We start from the raw sequence: 18,196 nt of genomic DNA, 5'->3' as shown, positions 1-18,196 counted from the left end.
GTGAGCTTTTACTCAATAGCTAGAATGGGAGAGAAGAGTTTCAGATTGAGGTTCATCGACTGTCATAAGGACGCTGTCACTGGGCTTGTGGATGCATATGCCGCTGCCTGTGGGGGGCCGTCTGCCCTCCGGCAACCAGCTTTAACATCTTTGAGAGCCTAGATATTGTTCAGACAGATACAGCTTCAACATCTTTAAGATCCCAGATATTGTTCAGACAGATATCTTTGGCTACACATAACCCAAGTTTATGTCACGCTTATCTATGGTGAACTGGTTTGAGCTATTCTAGATCCTTACCTTTTTTTATTATATTAGTCACTTCTCCCACTGTCACACCCTGAAATTTTTGAATTTCAGGATGTGACTAAAATTAAAATTAAAAATAAATAAAGTTGTTCTTCTTGTGTTGCATTCATTTTTCTTTTGCATAATTTTATTGCTTGTTGTTCAATTTAAATTTGAATTGAATTGTTTGAAATAGTTTCAAAAAAATGCAAAGCCATCTCTTTTTCCTCTCTTTGATTTCAGCCCGGCCCATCTCTCTCTCCCTCTTTCTTTTCCTTTTTCCTCGCAGCCCAAAACTCCCCGCCGGCCCACTCTCTTTTCTTCCCGGCCCAGCCCGTTCCGACCTCCCCCCCCCCCCCCCCCCCCCCCCGCCTCTCCCCGCTAGGCGGGCCCCGCCTGCCAGGGGTGTCCTCAACGTCGGGTCCGAGTTGGACTCGACCCGAGGCCAAGTCCCGCCGCCGCCCGCCTCGTTGCTGCCTTGGCGCGCACTCCAAGGATCCCTGGCCGCCTCTATTTATAGCGCACCGCAACCCCCCCTGATCCCTTTTACCCGCAGCCGCCGCCCCTACCCCAAACCCTAATTGCCACTGCCATTGGAGCTCCACACGAGCTCGGGTCGCCGCCGCTGCACCGCCGTGCCGCCACATCCCTGTAGTTTCCTACCGTCGCCGAAGCTTCACCGAAGGGTAAGCGAGGTAGAGCCCCTCTTTTTGCCCTTAATCCTACTCTCCTCCGCTCAATTCTCGTCGCCGGAGCTCCGCCGGACCACTTCCACGTTGAGCGCACCCTCCGCCGTGATGGCACCTCTTCTCAAGACCTAAATCATGTTCGCCGAGATTTCCTCGTCCTCCTTGACCTAAAACCGAGCGGAACGATGGCCAGAACTGCAATTACTTGGTTCTCCGGCGAGCCCGCCGCCGTGCGCCGCCGATAGCTGTCACCGGCGCCGCCACCCAAACCCTTGAGCCGCCCGATCTGTTTTCGACAGTCCAGATACGATCTGACCGAGGTCAATCGGTTGGATACCGGTCAACCCTCGGACAATTTGCAAAAGAGCCCCTTATGTTTTATTAAATCAACCCGCAATCCTTTATTGTTAAAAAAATATTTACAAATCAGGCATGTTTCTTCTGTTTTAACCCTTGTCCTTTTATAAAATTCAACCCGCCGTCCAAGGACCTAAGCTTTGCAAACTAACCCCTGCGTATTAGGTTTAATTTCATTTTATTCCCTGTTTTCTTCAACTCTAGCCCCTGGAAGATCAAACCTTTAAAAACAAACCCTTAGAGCCTTGTTTTGGCCATAACTTCTTTGTCTTAGACCCGTTTTAGTCCGTTTTTGTTGCGTTAGTCTTCTAATAGACTAACCTAACGTTTAGTAGTATCGTTTTGCTGTAGTTCTTGTTTTAAAATCAAATATAAATTTAATTCGATTAATTTTCTTTCATCAAGCTTTTCTAATTAAAAGATAGTTAAGTCTTTACTCTGGCTTTTATAATTAATGATAATTTGATTTATAACAACTTAAACATGTATAAAATTTGCTTAGTTCAACCAAATTCTAAATATATGTGTTTAGATGCTCTCACATATCTGCTCTCTAATTAATTGTTTAATTAGTATAATTTATAGGTAGACAATTATGTATAAAATTTGAATAAGATTCACTTCGATTTTATAAATGCAAATATAATGTGTTTCTTTTAAATGTCCTTCACATGTGGTTTCTAATAAATAAAGCTTAGAGTTCTTTTGTTTCTTTGATAATTCAAATCTTCCGATAGCTGTTTCTTTTCAACCCTACCTCAGTTTTCCGCGTTTCTTGCCCTGTAGTAACCGTAGCAACAAGCCCTATCTTTTAGTGTGTTCTTTTAAAGTCTTTCTTTTGTTTTGGTGTACTGTTCTTAGTTGTACTTATTGTTTGCTTTGTATGTTGCCCGATGATTGCTTCGAGTAGAAGGATCGTTCTTTGAAGCTTGAAGAATCAAGACACTTTGTATGAGCAAGAGTTGAAGAGCAGTAAGAGTAGCTTTTCGTTGGAGAAAGGCAAGTGGCCCCTTGATCATACTTTTGTCCCAAATAATTCACAATTTATTTCACATTTATTTTATTGCATGCATGTGTCTATAATATGATGGGAACACAATTAAGAATTTTACCTAGATTGTTTACCCATGCCTTGATCAACCCGGAAACTTTATTTATGTTGGGTAGCTATGCTAGTTGCTTATACTTGGATCATGGTTAGAGATACTTGATACAAATGCTACCTATGTTACTTCATGTTCTATGGTTATGTTGTTAAACAAGATCATATGTTTTAATTGGAACATAGAGAACCACCTAGAAAAATAGTACAACCACAATACTACATGGCTCTGGTCTTGGCTAATTAATTAGAAACTCTAGCTTGGGACAGTCTTACCGAAAGGGCAAGAGGGGTTGCATCGACGGGGTATAGCTCGGCCCTCTTGGGGTAGCAGGCTTTGCTAAGGAGCTGACCATTAGGGAGGGTTATGACTGCTTTGACTTGAAACCTTAGCGGACTGTCACTTGTTAGGGAATGTTTGTAAAGGCCTCGTAGTGAACCTCTCGCCACTCACCAAAGGAAGTGTTTAAGGGCCTTGCAAATCCTGGCGACATAGAGGAACACGAATTGTGGGGAAAGTGTACAACCTCTGCAGAGTTAAAACTAACCGGTTAGCCGTGCTCATGGTCATGAGCGGCTTGGACCCTCACATGATTAATAAATTTAAAGATGGATATAAATCACATTCTGGTTATTTCTTGGGGCCTTGCTGAGTACCAACTATAAGTGTACTCATCCTTGCTTACTGCTGCTCAGAAGGAGAAGGTGTATGAAGTCTTTTGAAGATGATGCTGAGTTCTAGACGTGCGCAACCCCCAGTCGATTGCCTGTGAAGTTGAAGCCTTCATTTCCAGGATAAGCTGTATAACTCTGATAGTCTTTTAATAGTTGTAATTTTTTTACGTGACACTGTTACTGATTATTCAGTTATAATGTCTCTATATGTATGAAACTTGATCCTAGCATACATATAGTTATGCATTCGATTTTGTTCTTAAAATCGGATGTGACACCCACTTAGCGCATAGCTGAAGATTGGCGGCCTCAAGATAGCTGTTCTTCTGCAGATAGGTCCTTGTTACTGTACTTAAGGTCCTAGTAATTTGACTGATAATTTTACGAGGCTTTCGTATTTCCTATTGAACCAAATCCATTGCTTTCACTTGTACTGTCGTTCACATTGTATATTACTTTATTAAGGCTTGGTTTGGCGGTGGCCAGAATTACTGCTGCCAAATGTAACACTTGTGTATATGTCTTTTTCAAAACTTGTGTTCTGAAGACCAGTAAAATGTTGTAGCCAAGGCACTGATATTAGCCCTCTGGTACTATTAAACCTAGTCCTGAAGGTCGATGACATGACTTAGGACTTTGCAGACGGGTACGTCACAGTACCATTGTGGCTCCATGCTTGTGTCCAGGATGTGCTCTCAAGAAGTGTGGGTGGTCCGGGCCCAGACCTCCCCGCTAGGCCCATTTTTAGGCCTGTCTAGCCCATGTGACCACATAGGATCCCCAAATTTCAGGGGCACACAAAATATAATGAGTATAATAGATATAGTTATATAGTCGGCTTTGTTTTAGTTGTCTTTTAGCCTGATACGAAGTAAACTAGGGCCCAAATATATCGCAGAAGAGGAAACGTGCCGCTCGATCATTATCTTTCGATCCAATTCGCAAACCACAGCGTGATCATTTCCGCTTCCGCCATCACCGCTCGCCCGGCATGACGTGAGTTGTGACGTCTGCACTTCCGCCTTCCAAACTTCGCTGGGCACTCGCAGGCCACATCGACCGAGCGGTGATCGAACGACGCAGCGCCCAGGCGTCCCGTTCGCGTGGCCTGGCGCCCTGGTTGGTGCGGTGGCTATGCCTGCCAGTATCAGTTGGATTGAGAAGGCATTGAAGGTAATCGCCATCACCGACACAATGTTGTTTTTTAATTTCATGGAATAATTATATCGATGGTTACTAGTTCCAAATGCATCTATTAATTTGTTGTTTCTAGTGTTAGTCATGTCTTCTAGAAAATATGCATCAGGTTATCAAAAGTGTCAAAGGAAACAGAGTATAGATGAACTAATTCAATCTCAAAAAGGGGCAATAGAAAGATTTATTAGAAAGGAACCACAAGTTTCTCCCTCCTCTTAATCAGACGCTTGATCAGGGCATTGCACCAAATACTATGATAATGGGTCAAATATGAAAGGAAAAAAATCAAGGAGTACAAAAGAAACTCCTCAATGTAAATCCTAGAGCCTTTTATTCTGCTTGTGGTTGCCATAGCCTTAATTTAACACTTCATGATATGGAGAAGATTGATTATGAGCATATAATTGAATAATTCATTTCAAAAAGCACTCAAAGAATGACGTTCTTCAAATGAAGATCATGCAAAGAAGAGTTCAATAATGAATAGGTATGATAATTCTTGAAATATCTCGTTTACACATGTACTATGTTATAACATATATGTTATTTTTATAGTAGTTATTACTAAACCACTAGGATCCCAGTTCATAATTTTGCATATGTATTTCAGATTCGCTGGTGCTCGAACCGGAGCGCACCACGCCCGATGAGAAGGTGGGTCTGCGACATGGCACACACGTAGACAAGTACTAGTGGTGCTTCTTTGCTATTTTCGTAAAGTCTGTTGCAATGGCATGACAACCTCGACGTCTCTGCAAATAAATGATATTTTCGTAGTCATGGTTTTCCTTGGCTCGTGTCGGAAGGTCGTCGAAAAGGCGACCTCGACACTCTCCATATGAAGCTCAGCTTCATCCAAGTGTAATATTTTTGTCGCTGTACAAAATTGTTTCTTCGATCCTCTTAACGAAACACGTGATCAGGCACGTTCTAATCAACTACTCCAGGGTTATATGATTGGATTCGTAATCAAATATACATTACTGTGATTATAAGTTTATAATCATAAATAATAAATAAACTATCAAAGAGTTATTGAGAAGATCGTGCGATATTATACTATTACTATATCTTATAAAAGTGGAAGGAGGAAGTATATAGCTCTTAGGTTCCTTTGGTTGTCTCCTTGAATGCTGATGTGTGGCCGGGTAGCCGTCGATTTATTCATTAGGTGATTGTTTGAAAGATCCCAATTTTTAAATGTTGGTGTATTATATTGTGTTGTGGAAAATATTTGAGGGAAGGGGAAAATCTTATTATCGCTAGCATGTCCAACAATTAACTATTATGTTCTGTTCAGACAATTTATCCAAAGAAGAATGTGCATATGCAAGAAGTTATCATAGCATTTACTAGTAAATGTGAGAAATGTGAATTATTTTCTTATATAATAGCTACCTCATAACTTCATGTAGTATTTACAACATCGAATGCTAAGATTTATTGTACCTTCATTCCTAAAGTGAACAATGTTATTCTGTGATGGCGAATGTCATCAGAAGTTATCATAGCATTCTTATCTATATCCGATGGCTAGGCTCCGGAAAATGAGAAGAAAAAAATATGATATTGACTATATCCACCGTGTCCAATCCATTTACATCTTTTTATTTGGCCACCAAGGAAAAGTCATGCGAGAAACACGTGCTTCATGCTCTTCGCTTTTGATACTAGCTAAAATCGAAATGATTTTCTTTTACTATCTATTTTATTAGGAACAGGTTATATTATCACTCATTTTACTTTTTTGAATTGGCTTGTTATTATATCATTGCTCAAAAATGATTTAAAAACAAATAGCAACATCATTATTAAATACCAGCTAAAACGAAAACCTTGCCTGTTCCAACGAAACACCCCGCCCCGGCCAACCATCAATAATGGGCCTCCATGATATCCCTGCCTGTGAGGAATAAGCCCATCCGAGAGACAGAGACCAATGCATTGTGAATAAACTTCAATGCTCTTACTAATCAAAGGACATGATCATATGATCTGGGCGGGGCCCACCTGGTTTCGAAGGGTATTAATTGAATACCTATTATTTTCTTAAAAAATCATGTATATCTATATATCCTATATAGATAGCACACACTAACTATTTTTCTCTTCATGCAAAGTGTCCACCTCATTCTCCGCTAAGTGTCCCACTAACTTTCAACTACCTTATTAATTACAAAAAAATATTCATGTCATCTCTACAATATGCAATACTTTTAATCTTTAATTAACTAAAGTAAAATCATATACATACGTTATTTTTTCATCTCCTATTCTTCTATAATATGATCAAATACTCTATTGGTGTTTCTTCTTTTAGCTTATCGATTTTTACGAGATTCAGTAAACAAGAAAATGTCCATATGACCTCTACTATGTGTAATACTTTTAATATTTAATCTATTAACGTAAAGCCATATACATACTCTATTTTTGTAATATTTTTAATCTTTAATCTATTAATGTAAAGACTCATATACATACTCTATTTCTTTGAGCACCTATTCTTTTATAATGTAATCAAATATTCTATTGATGTTACTTCTGATAGTTTATTGATTTCTACCAGATTCTGATAAAAAATAACATGTAAGTAAAATTCATATCATCTATATAGCCTATATAGATGACATCCACTAAAGTCATTAACTCTATTTCTCTTAGCATGGAAGTTATCCGCATCATATAAGAACCCATTATATCAAATTCCACATCAACGTTCACTAGGGCCATCTATTTATGTTTTCCATCGATTTTTTTGTGAATATTGCCATACAATCATTTTAATTTTTCTATGTTCAAATTTCACATTAAAATTTTATATACATGTATGTGTATTTATGAAATAAGAAAATAACATTCCTCCCACGCCCTTTCTTGAAATGGACGAACAGCTCTAAAATCAGCCCACTCGCCAGCTTATCCCTCTCCCCCACATCCTACTTGAGCGCTCTCTGCCTCTCTCCCTATGGTCTGCTTCAAACCCTCACTCGACCAGACCAGGCTCGACTCAAAGAACCCCTACCCGCCGGCCGGCAGCAGTAGGTAGGGGGCGGCGGTGGCGGACGGTTGTGGGGTGCGGGCAACGGGCAGACACTAGGCAAGTGACGCTGCAGACAGGGGAGTCATGTCCGCACTCGTGTACTCTAAATTCATCCTCTAAAAAAATATTCTTATTTGGTCATCAAAATTTTCTCCTCTATAAATAGTTTTCCTGCACCCATTCATCATCTATATTCATCATCTATACAAACTACCCATTCGTGGGGCCCATACGTCAGCCTCCCATTTCATTTTTTTACTCCCCGTCGCCCTCCCTCCCGCGGTCCTATGCTCCTCTGCCCCTCTCTCTCTCCGATGAGATCCACGGCGGCGCGGCGCGCGGAGCTCGCTCCCACGCGCGACGGCGGCGGCTCGGCGCCAGAAAGTGGAGCAGGCGGCCGGCGCGCGGAGCTCGGCCCCTCCCCTGTTCCGAGCCTCCTCCAGCGGCGGCCGTCCTCCCGGCGGCCATCCCTCCCGCGCCGGCTGTCCTCCATCCGTGCCGCCCTCTGCTCGCACCTCTTCTTCTCCGAATCGATGGCCAGTCCTCGCGGCGGGAGCGAGCCGGATCTGGCGGCGACGCCCCGCCGCCCAGGACTAGGTTAGCATGGCCATGGTCGCGCTCCTCGCGGCCGTCGTCGCGGTGTTCGTCTTCATCGCCTCGACCACCATCTACCTCCGCCACTGCAGCGACAGGCGGTGGCGGCAGAGGCCATGGTGGCCCGCACCGAAGGGGTGGCCGTGGCGGCCGGGCAGAGGCCATGGCGGCCCGCACGTCGGAGCCCGCGAAGGGCCGGCCGCAGCAGAGGCCATGGCGGCCCGCACGCTGGAGCCCACGGCCTCCATCTCCGGCGAGCGCGCGTGCCGCCTCTCATGCTCGCCCTGGTGGCGGCCGGCAGGGCATCGCGGGAGAGGCGGCGGACGCCGTGGTGGCGCGCACGGGCGTCATCGGCCTCGCAGTGGCGCGCGCGCTGGTGATGGCCCCTACATCCCCCTCGGATCTCGGCTCCCCGCGGCCAGGCTCGGGCTCGAGCCCCCTCGCCGACGCGCCCCTCCTACGGCCTCCCTCAACGGCGGCTGGTGGTGACGGCCTCCCTTCGGGGTGCAGGCCGGCAGGGAGGATTTGAGGGCGGTGCGGATCTAGGCGCCGCCGGCCGGATCCATGCGCCGCCGACGTCCCTACTCCCCTGCTCCTTCGACTCGTCGAGCACGCCGGCCTCCTCTGTCCCTCCCTCCTCTTCGGCCGTGGCTGGTCCATGCGGGCGCCCCCTCCACCTCCCTCTCTCTCATGGTAGCGCGATGGAGAACGGTGGCTCCTCGCGGCGGTGGAGAAGGCGGAGCAGAGGCGGCGACAGTTGGGACCAGCTGACGTGGCGCATACCGTCTTCCTCTACCTCCCCTAGATTTCCCGTTCAAGCGCTCGAACGCTACCATCCCGTGGCGTTTAGCGTCCCCCGCAGCAGGGGATAAAACGCTAAACCCTTATTGCGAGCGGGAGGGCAGGTGGCCACCGGGCCCTAGAGCCGAGGCGAGGCGAGCCACGCTGGGTGGCCAGCAAAGTGGCGTGAGCGTGCGGCGCTGACACAGGCGCACGTAGGCCAAGGCGCATAGTGAGTCAGCAACGGCGGGTCGGCGGCGCTGGCACTGCAGGCCTGTGCTACTAGTACGTACTTGGATCCGCTAAATTTTTTTTAGCACTAGTTGAAAATTCGAATACCCACCTTTTAAATCTTGAGCCCATCCCTGAGTATGATCCATCTCAAATGCAATCAATCTCAGGGGCCAACATCACTCTAAGATTTACCAACAGTTGATGACAACACTAGTGAGCCAATGACCAGTTGGCAAGAACAAATGATATTATGATATGATCAATCTCAAATGCAATGAACAACACTAGAGCGATAACACGCGTACGGTACGCATCACGATTCACGCATTCCCGCGAACTACTGAACATCACATCATGCACATCGACAATTAATAAAAAATTATATCTACGTGATCAAGGGAATCGAAGCCGTCCGTGCGCCGCCGGCCGGGCCCTCTTATGCGCGTGAGACGACGACGCACCTCACGCCGGCGCCCCTTCGTCGGCGCCGGCGGCCTGGAACGGCTCCCAGTGCGGCACGGCGTCGCTGAAGAACCTGCCGACGACGCGCGCCTCCAGGACGGCGATGGCGTCGGGGTGCTTGATGCAGCGCGGCGTCTTGTACTGGTTCACGGAGGAGCCGTGGGAGACGCAGAGATCCATGAGCGCGTCGAAGGCGCCGGGGCCCACCACGCGGATCTCCAGCGGGCCCACGGACCGGTCGCGGCTCCGGCACCGCCGGTACACGGCGTCCAGCCCGGCCTCCACCGCGGCGCAGCACGCGGCCATGACGCGGGCCGCGGCCTCGGCTTCGGCGCCGGCGTCGCAAGAGTCGTCGGCGCGCAGCGGCGGCGGCGGCGGCGGCGGGGTCAGCTCCCAGAAGAGGACGTAGTGGCCCGGGATGGACGCCGTGTCGGCGTAGGCCGTGTACTCAGAGAGGATGGCGCCGAGCGGCGCCAGGAGGCGCTTGGCGGCGGTGACGGCGCGGAGGAGGTCGTCCTCGGAGGTCTTGTCGGTGTCCACGCTGAGCACCACGTTGCGGCGGTGCACGAACCGGAACTGCGGCGCCGCGTTGTGGAACCCCGACACCTGCAGGATGTCGCCCACGCGGTACCGGTACAGGCCTGCGCCATGGCATGCATGCATGAGACCATGATCAGTGAAGAAGAAAAGGGGGTCAAGGACTAGTGACAGTAGTACAGGATGTCTGTGCATTGAGATATTCAGATTCACACTGTAGTTCCTCTCTGAAACAAAAGGAAAAAGGGATGAAAAGTTGCAGTGCTATTTGATTCACCGGATTTTTCCTAAGTCAAATATTTTTATTTTTGACTGTGAATATCTGAACTTTTATCTAGATTGACAGCACGAGATTGGTAAATATTACTACATTCGTTACGAAAAAAATACTTTCACCACATATAGCTCTTAGTTTCCTTTTAAGATAATGTAACAAATATTATTATAAGCATTGCTCGTCAAAGTGTCAAATTGGAGACGACATGTAGATGTCTCAATTGTCTATGTTTTCAGTCAAGAAGAAGTATATAATGAAGGAATTAATAATTTTCCTTTTATTATAACTTCAGTTGATTGTTAAAAAAAAGAACTTGAGATGACCTCCAATTGTTGGGAACACTAACACACATCTCTACAATAATAATGAGCACTTTGACTTTGTGCCCCCACTAGCACACTTCTGTGCAGCATTTCCACATGCAGTGGCTATCTATTTGATTCACTGCATTAATCACTTTCTCCTCAGGAATATAGTTTAAGGTATCATGGATCCATCAAGTGATGTGCAGAGTTGATCAGTTTTATTCATGCAAGTGCAAGACTGTAAGTGGAGCTAATAAATGAAGGTTGTGGGGTTGGGATAGATGGAGGTCACATTATATTAACTGGATATACCATTTATTCACATATCACATCTGGATCTTCTCTTATTCTTGTGACATGTATTATTGGTTGATTATTCTTCCATAGCCTTTTGTTTTTTTTGTTTTTGGTACCTAGCTACTGCTACAGGAGATTAATTGTATTCTTGTTCATTACTCCAACATGTCTCCAGAAAGAGACTAGCGTGTACAATAGCATCTCTAGACTCAGAGTTATTTCTTAAAGAAAAGCAGCAAACATTCAAAATGTATTTTTTTCGATTTTCCGAAGGAGGCAATAGTAAGGAAATATCATTTATGCCTGGAGGAAATAAAGAAAATTATTTACTGATTTTGAAGAAAAGGCTTCTTACCAAGCAATGGATAGACATGCATGTTTGACCTGACCTTTCTAATCAACTCCCTATAATCAAAATGAAGCTACAAATATCTCCTTGTCTAATGAAAGTGAGTGTACTGTCAATCCAAACATGAAAGCTATAGGAGGAAGGTTATATACCTTTGGAATAAGTGTACTTTCAGAAATTCAGTGGAAGTGATTGTGTCGTAAATAAAATTAAGCTAGTGGGAAACTGAGAGTGTCAAGAATCTGACACACCATTGGACAAGTGGGTGATCCCAAATTACAGCTATATATACCTACATAATTTGGTCAAATCACCAAGTTCCACTTGATTACCTTTTGGGAAAACATAAGAAAAATAATTGGTACACAATATAATATGTGATTTATTTAATTCCTTTCACCTAAAATGCAAAAAAGGGGGATTGTGTGTTGCCAGATAATGCATGCACCACTTTAAATAGGGAGTAAAATATTCCATTTTTACTTAATAATGAAAATGTGAAAAAATTAAAGAAAATATCGGCAGGAGCAAAGATTAGTGATGCGTGAAGAAACATATGGCAGTATATAATATGGAGGCAATAGACTGTGGCTGAGGGAAGCAAGACTCACTTCTGTCCACCAGTGGAGGGAACAGCGAGGAGACCGCAAAAAGCCAAACAAAAACTAAACAACTGCTAGAAAGAAAGCAGAATAAAAGGCCCTCATCTTTATTTCCATCCAAGACACCTGCTGCACTACTTATCTTTGGCATGCAGATAACCATCACGCTTGCGTGGTATCACATCAATAAAAAGTTGTCAACTTGCTTTTAATTTCATTTTCAGTAAAAAGTGCAGCACCAATTCAGTTATATGAACGTGCTAGCACCAAGTCATTTCAGGAAAATTTATTTGCGTAGAAAAACACTCGAGCGGTTTTTTTCCAAGGCATGTTCGGTTACAAGTTATATAGCTCACCAAACTTTTTAAGCTAAGGCGTGGCCATAGGAATTTGTTAAGTTGTACCATGGTTTGTTAAATCATTTGGCTAACATTAGGCACAACTTGGTATAAGAAACTGAGTCTACGACGGATGGGGCATCATGCTACATTTTTTTTCGGCGTAGCAAATTTTTGGTAGAAAACTCTTTCTGTTACCAAAAGACTTGCTCAGGCACGGTCGTGAAAAAAAAACTTTGGCAGGAAACTAGACATTTGTCTAGTTGTGGCGTGCTCCTGCAGTCTCCACCGTTGATTTGGGATCATCGGACGGCCTTGAACAAGTGCAATTCTAACAACCTCATCCAGGCCATATATAGGTTAGAAGTACATACATGCATCCAGCCTAAAGATACATGCAACAAATGTAATTAATTCACGGAGGCGTGCTCACCTGTGAAGGTGGTGACGACGAGCTCGTAGTGGGCGCCGATCTCGACGTCGACGAGGTCCACCACCTCCCCGTCCCGGACCTCCTCGCCGTCTTTCTCCACCTTGACGAACTCGTAGTAGCACATGTTGGGCAGCAGCGTGTAGGCGACGTCCTCCGGCCGGTCCAGCGGCCGGAGGTTGATGCCGAAGTAGCACTCGGACGACGCGTACATGGTCGACACCAGCGGCAGGCCGCCGCCGTAGAACTCGAGCAGCGGGATGTACTGCGCCATGGACCCCGTCACGATGACGTCGATGTACTTGGTCCGCAGCCAGAGGCGGCGCACGATGCCCCGCCACGACGGCGCCGCCGCGCACTCGGCGGCGACGGCGTCGGCCAGCGCCGGGTCCGGGCGCGCCACGACCGCGGCCACGGCCTCCTGGCACGCCAGGTCGGCGACGCGCGCGGCGTCGACGCGGCCGGCGCGGAGGTCCTCGCAGAGCGCGCGCCAGTGGCCCTCGAGGAACTTGATGGCGCGGAGGAACGCGGAGGCGAACACAGCGCCGACGCGGAGCACCTCGCCGCGGCGGGCGAGGCCGCAGAGCAGCTGCGCGTACATGCTCTGCGCACTGTCCGGGCACAGGATCGCCGCCGTCGGGCTCGTGTACCGCGCGTACGGGCTGTCCGGCCGCTCCCGGAAGTGCCGGCTCTTGTAGTAGCTCGTCAGCACCGGCCGCGCCACCAGCCCCGACGGCGTCGTGATCTCCGGCTTCACGAACAGCAGGTACATGCACCGCCCCTCGTCCAGGCCCGCCACGTGCCTGTTCATGACGGGGATGAGGAGGTTGTAGAGGAAGGTCTTGCGGTCGAGCTCCTCCTCCGTCGACGGCATCAGCTTCGGCTGCCCGCCGGACGTGCCAGAGCTCGTGAGGAGCTCGGTGATGGGCTTGGAGGAGATGAGCGACGAGGGGGCGCCGTTGGCGATGCGCTCGATGTACGGCTTGACGTCCTCGTACTCCACGACCGGCACTCGGGCCTTGAACGCGGCGGCGAGCTCGTCGGCGCCGCGCGCCGCGGCATCGTCGGGGCCGAGGAAGCGGCGGAGGTAGTCCGTGCCCGCGTTCATGGCGAGGATCTCGCGGAGGACGCGCCGCTGGATGGCGCCGGCGTGGGTGGTCAGGTCCTCGATGAGCTGCAGGCTCGCCGGCCCGTCGTGCGGGTCGCAGGCCGGGATCGTAGGCGGCAGAGCCGACGGCGGCGGCAATGGCATTGCCACCGCCGGCGACGATGCTGGCGGGATCACGAAGGAGGGGAGGTGGTGACCGCGGTCATCATGGTCGGGCTCCGGGGACGTCGACGTCGTCGTGGTTGACATTGTTAGATCCATGCACGCGTGCACTCGCTGCGCCAGGACATGGAGGGGCTTGTTTGCACGGCCGTGTTCTTGTGCAGCTACTGTTGTTGCAGAGGTGAAACTATCTTGCTCCCCATGGCCTATATATATCCCAGGGCATGTCTATGGGTGTAGAGAGAAAGTGATGTCGCATTGTGTGTGATTTTCATTTTAGAGGGTGAGTGGTGAGTGTGTACTGGGATCACTACTAGAAAACGGGCCATCGGTCCAGGCCAAAGGTACCAGCTGCTGTTGCAGCTGGTACCTTTGGCCTTGGACCAACCAAGTGGAGGACAATTGGCACCGGGTGGTGGTTCCAATCGGTTCCAATGCGTCAGCATAGCCACCGGTTTGAACCACCACTCGGTACCAAATGAAGACGGCGCTATAGGCACCGGTTGATGGTAATAACCGGTTCCTATGGTGATGAAACGTGGCAGCTGCCAGGAGCTCGGGCCTAAGCCACCGATTGGTGCCTTCACCCGGTGCTATTGAACAAAATTTAGCACCGGGTCATTGAAACCAACCGGTGCCTTTGGGTAAGTCTTGGTTGACTCAATCCTCTGTTATATTACTAAATAAATACAAAGTCGTCTAATGCATGTATGTATATATCTTATCTATATCTGCAGTTATCATTGGATTTTACTCATACTTTCCGTAGAGACCGGCAATCTTATAGTCTTTGACTCAATGAGAAATCCAAAGTCCGCAATCTAACATATCATAGACCCCTTGAACAGGTAAGTTCAGTTTGCACAATCAAATCTTTTTTCTGTTAATAATAATTTCTGAATATCAAATTTAACTTTGAGCGCAGGGTTTGAAAAAAATTTGTGAGAAATAACAAAGTACGTGGTCAATGGAGGCCCGAACTGAACGTTAACATGGATTATCCGGTATGTTGATTCATAAAGATTTGTTTAGTTAAGTATATAATCCCAAATTATTCTAAATTGAGTAATTTATTTGTTTCTCCTTAAGTGTGCGAGACAACAACAAGAAACTGATTGGTGCGGGTACTACGTATGCGACTACTTGCACATCATGACTCCATGCAGGAAGGTTACTGATGAAGACACGAGAGTACGTCCAAACCGTTCACTAGTATATTTTTATAATTGTACTAACGCACATGATGTTAATCCTTTTTTTCTAAATGATAGATGTCTCAAATGGCGGATGAATGTTACTCTACTGATCGGATCAACGCCGTGTGCGAGCAGCTCGCCGGATTCATTTTTAACGAGATCTTGGATCCTAGAGGCGAGTTCTACCACGACGGTCACATCCATAGAGGACTTCCATCTACCTCCTGAGGGGACCAGTAGTTGGACTACAAACATGACTTGTACATTTGTAAATATTTTTAAACATTATGTCTTGATGTTTGTAAATATAATAGTTCATCTAATTAGCTTAATTATATGCTCGCATTTCACTTTTAGTTAGTTTCAAATATTCTTTGAAAACGAGCACGAACGACCAATGAACGTATAGTACTATAGAGCTTGAGTGCGTTTAGCAATTATAAAAGAATAAACAGTAATAAATATAAAAAAACTGGATTTGGGAAAAAAAGGAAAAGGTCATTGGTACCGGTTGGAAAGACCAACCGGTACCAAAGGGGCTGCCACCTTGCGTCAACGTGGCAGCCTCTTTGGTACCGGTTGGACTTTCCAACCGGTACCAATGGGTGCCTAAGGCACCGGGTTAAATACCCGGTGTCCTAAGGTGAGGCCATTGGTCTCGGTTGGCGGGAACCGGTTGGAAAACCGGTGCCTAAGGCCATTTCCAACCGGTTCTCATGGCCCGTTTTCTAGTAGTGGATGCATGCTGTCAGTGATTTGGTTTAGAGAGAGAGTGTGTGTGTGTGAGTGCAGAGAGATGCTTAGCTGTGAGTGATTTCATTTTATCTTTTCTTTCCCCCTCTGTGGTGCAACAAATTTACGGGGAAGAGAGCACAAGGTAGTGTGCAAGTCATTTGTGTCAATGGCCTACACATGTGACCATGTCTTGGAGCTTGTGATTAGATGCATCTATTATGGGTCAAAGCTTCATATGGCTGCCTCCTCAACTTTGGTGTCCCTTTTATGCTTTCTGTAATTCTTCTTGGCAGACAGAGCCAAGGTTCTCCTTATCAGATAGTCACCTGATTTTAGTGAAAGATGCATCAATTCTATGGACAGAATTTGAATGGTACAAGCCTCTCTACTCCTAAGGATGGAGACATTCATACAGGCATTTATTTGCACCTTTAGTTCACCTTGCTCAAAATGAACATGAATTGAATTCCGTTGGTCCCAAGGTTACAAGTTTTGTAAAATTACTCATAATTTACCGTACTTAACAAAAAGAAAATCCTGCACCCTGACAAAAGGTAAATAAATGAAACTGAGGCTTCTTTAAGATCAGGAAAATGTAGCTAGCTTATGTCTACTTGTCAATCAGATCTCTTCTCATGTATAAGCAGAAACTTGATTTACTTTTAGTTTATATGTGTATGCATCTAAAATTTTGAGCTTTCTCTTCTTTAGCTCCTTTCTGACATACTACAAATTCTAATGAGGAATAAGAAAGTTTTCTTTGATGCCCTTGCAGGTGTAAAATAATAGAGCCATTTGATTCCTTGACCAATCTGGGTCTAGAACTGTTACTTTGATCAACAGTATCAATTTTTTGTTGGATGGCCATGTCACCAGGAATGTACTGACCATGTTGTTAACAACTTATTTTATGTCTTGCAAATCTTGTAAGCTGCTTTCGTCCAAATTCTTTTTCCTGCTTGCTTTATCAGTGATTAGGCGCCAAATCGACTGCTTAAGGTTGCGCTCGACATAATAACCTGAACCGATCAGAAATCTGAAGTTTGACAGAAATATTTGAAGGCAAAGATTAATTAGATTAGTACCATTTCTGACCCTTCAATGACCGGTTCTCTGGGGCTATTTTAATGCCTGAAATATGTGTCTCTTCTTGTTGATGCTCTGTTGGCTCTTGTCAGGAAAGCATTTTAGTAGAATGTTGAGCTGACCTTTTGGGACATCTTATTTCAGTCAAGGCTGAGAAGTAGAATGACACACATGGCTAGTCTCTTAGTCCTAGCTGTCACAATTTTGCTGGGGAATAAATATATGAATCTAATCATCCATGCCAACAAGTACATTCAGATCCCACTTAATCATGGAAAATATAAAATTATATATCAGAAAAGGGTTAAACTACACATGCTCCCCTGCACTGTTTGCATCATCTCATAATTTTGGTTGATTCTTTTATATAAGAAATCTGTTAAATCTGATGTGAGGTGATTTATTTAGTCAGTGCAGACAGCTAGAAGATTTAGAGAGATCATGAGGTCAGGTTTGCACCAGCTGTCCACGCAAACAAACTTAAAAAAGGTTTGCACCAGCTTCCATATGAAAGATCTGGGATTGTTTGCCATGTTTATCTGATAAAATCGATATGGCGAAATGTATTTTAGTTCATCAAATTTTCTACGATTTTTCATGTTTGCATAACCATCCTGTTGCTCTGATATTAATACAAAGACATAATTGTTAACAGATTTGGCTCAGATAACAAAAGCTATTGTGATGGTGCCATGGTGGTAGCAGTCAAACACACTGTATGACAAGATGTCTATACCACTGGACGCACTCGTGCATGTGGTGTCATAGTCGGCACTACGACTGCCAACCCATTGTCTGTCCAACTGGTTTGGAATTCATGTTGGTATCCAAGAGTAACCAGTTTACAAATATTCAGAATTTTTTTAGTTCAACTAAACTGGTTCTTGAAAACACTTGCAGCCAATCCCCTTATGCAGACAAGTGATATGGTAAATTATGTCATTTTAGGTTGCATTGTTGAGATTTTTATCTGCTAAAGACTTTGGAAGTTTCATAAGAAAAAAAGGACGCCTGGAAAGGATAACCAATTGTCCTTACTCCGATAAAAGTAAGAATCAATCAAAAGCAAAAGAACAAAACAAGAGATGATAAGATGATCCCACCGCAATCATTGCTAGATCATGAAAAATTATAATATACTCCCTCCGTCCCAAAAAACAAGTCACTCCAAGAATCAAGTGTCAAATACGGATAATATATAGGGGCAAACATGGTCATTTTACCTTCTTATTAATTTGTCCTAGAATTCCTAGGATGACTTGTTCTTTGGGACAGAAGAGGAGTATAATGTATATATATCGCTGTATAACTCTTATAATCCAAAAGTCGTACTCTTCTGATTTGAAGATCATT

The 18,196-nt window shown here is 45.6% G+C and overlaps 1 protein-coding gene across 1 annotated transcript; it reads right to left on the bottom strand.

Annotated features, from left to right (window-relative positions):
• Positions 1–9,188: 9,188 nt before the first annotated feature.
• On the bottom strand, positions 9,189–14,003 carry LOC120684555 (probable indole-3-acetic acid-amido synthetase GH3.13). Its single transcript, XM_039966405.1, has 2 exons — positions 12,560–14,003; positions 9,189–10,062 (listed from the first exon to the last, which is right to left on the bottom strand). Exons 1-2 carry the CDS (start codon positions 13,923–13,925, stop codon positions 9,422–9,424), a joined length of 2,007 nt encoding a protein of 668 aa, XP_039822339.1. The 5' UTR covers positions 13,926–14,003; the 3' UTR covers positions 9,189–9,421.
• Between the last annotated feature and the right edge of the window lie 4,193 nt (positions 14,004–18,196).

The sequence above is a fragment of the Panicum virgatum genome, chromosome 8N (assembly GCF_016808335.1).
Source record: "Panicum virgatum strain AP13 chromosome 8N, P.virgatum_v5, whole genome shotgun sequence".
In the NCBI taxonomy this organism is placed as follows: Eukaryota; Viridiplantae; Streptophyta; class Magnoliopsida; order Poales; family Poaceae; genus Panicum; species Panicum virgatum.
The sequence above is the reverse complement of the archived record's forward strand: the minus strand, read 5'-3'. Positions and strand labels throughout refer to the sequence as shown.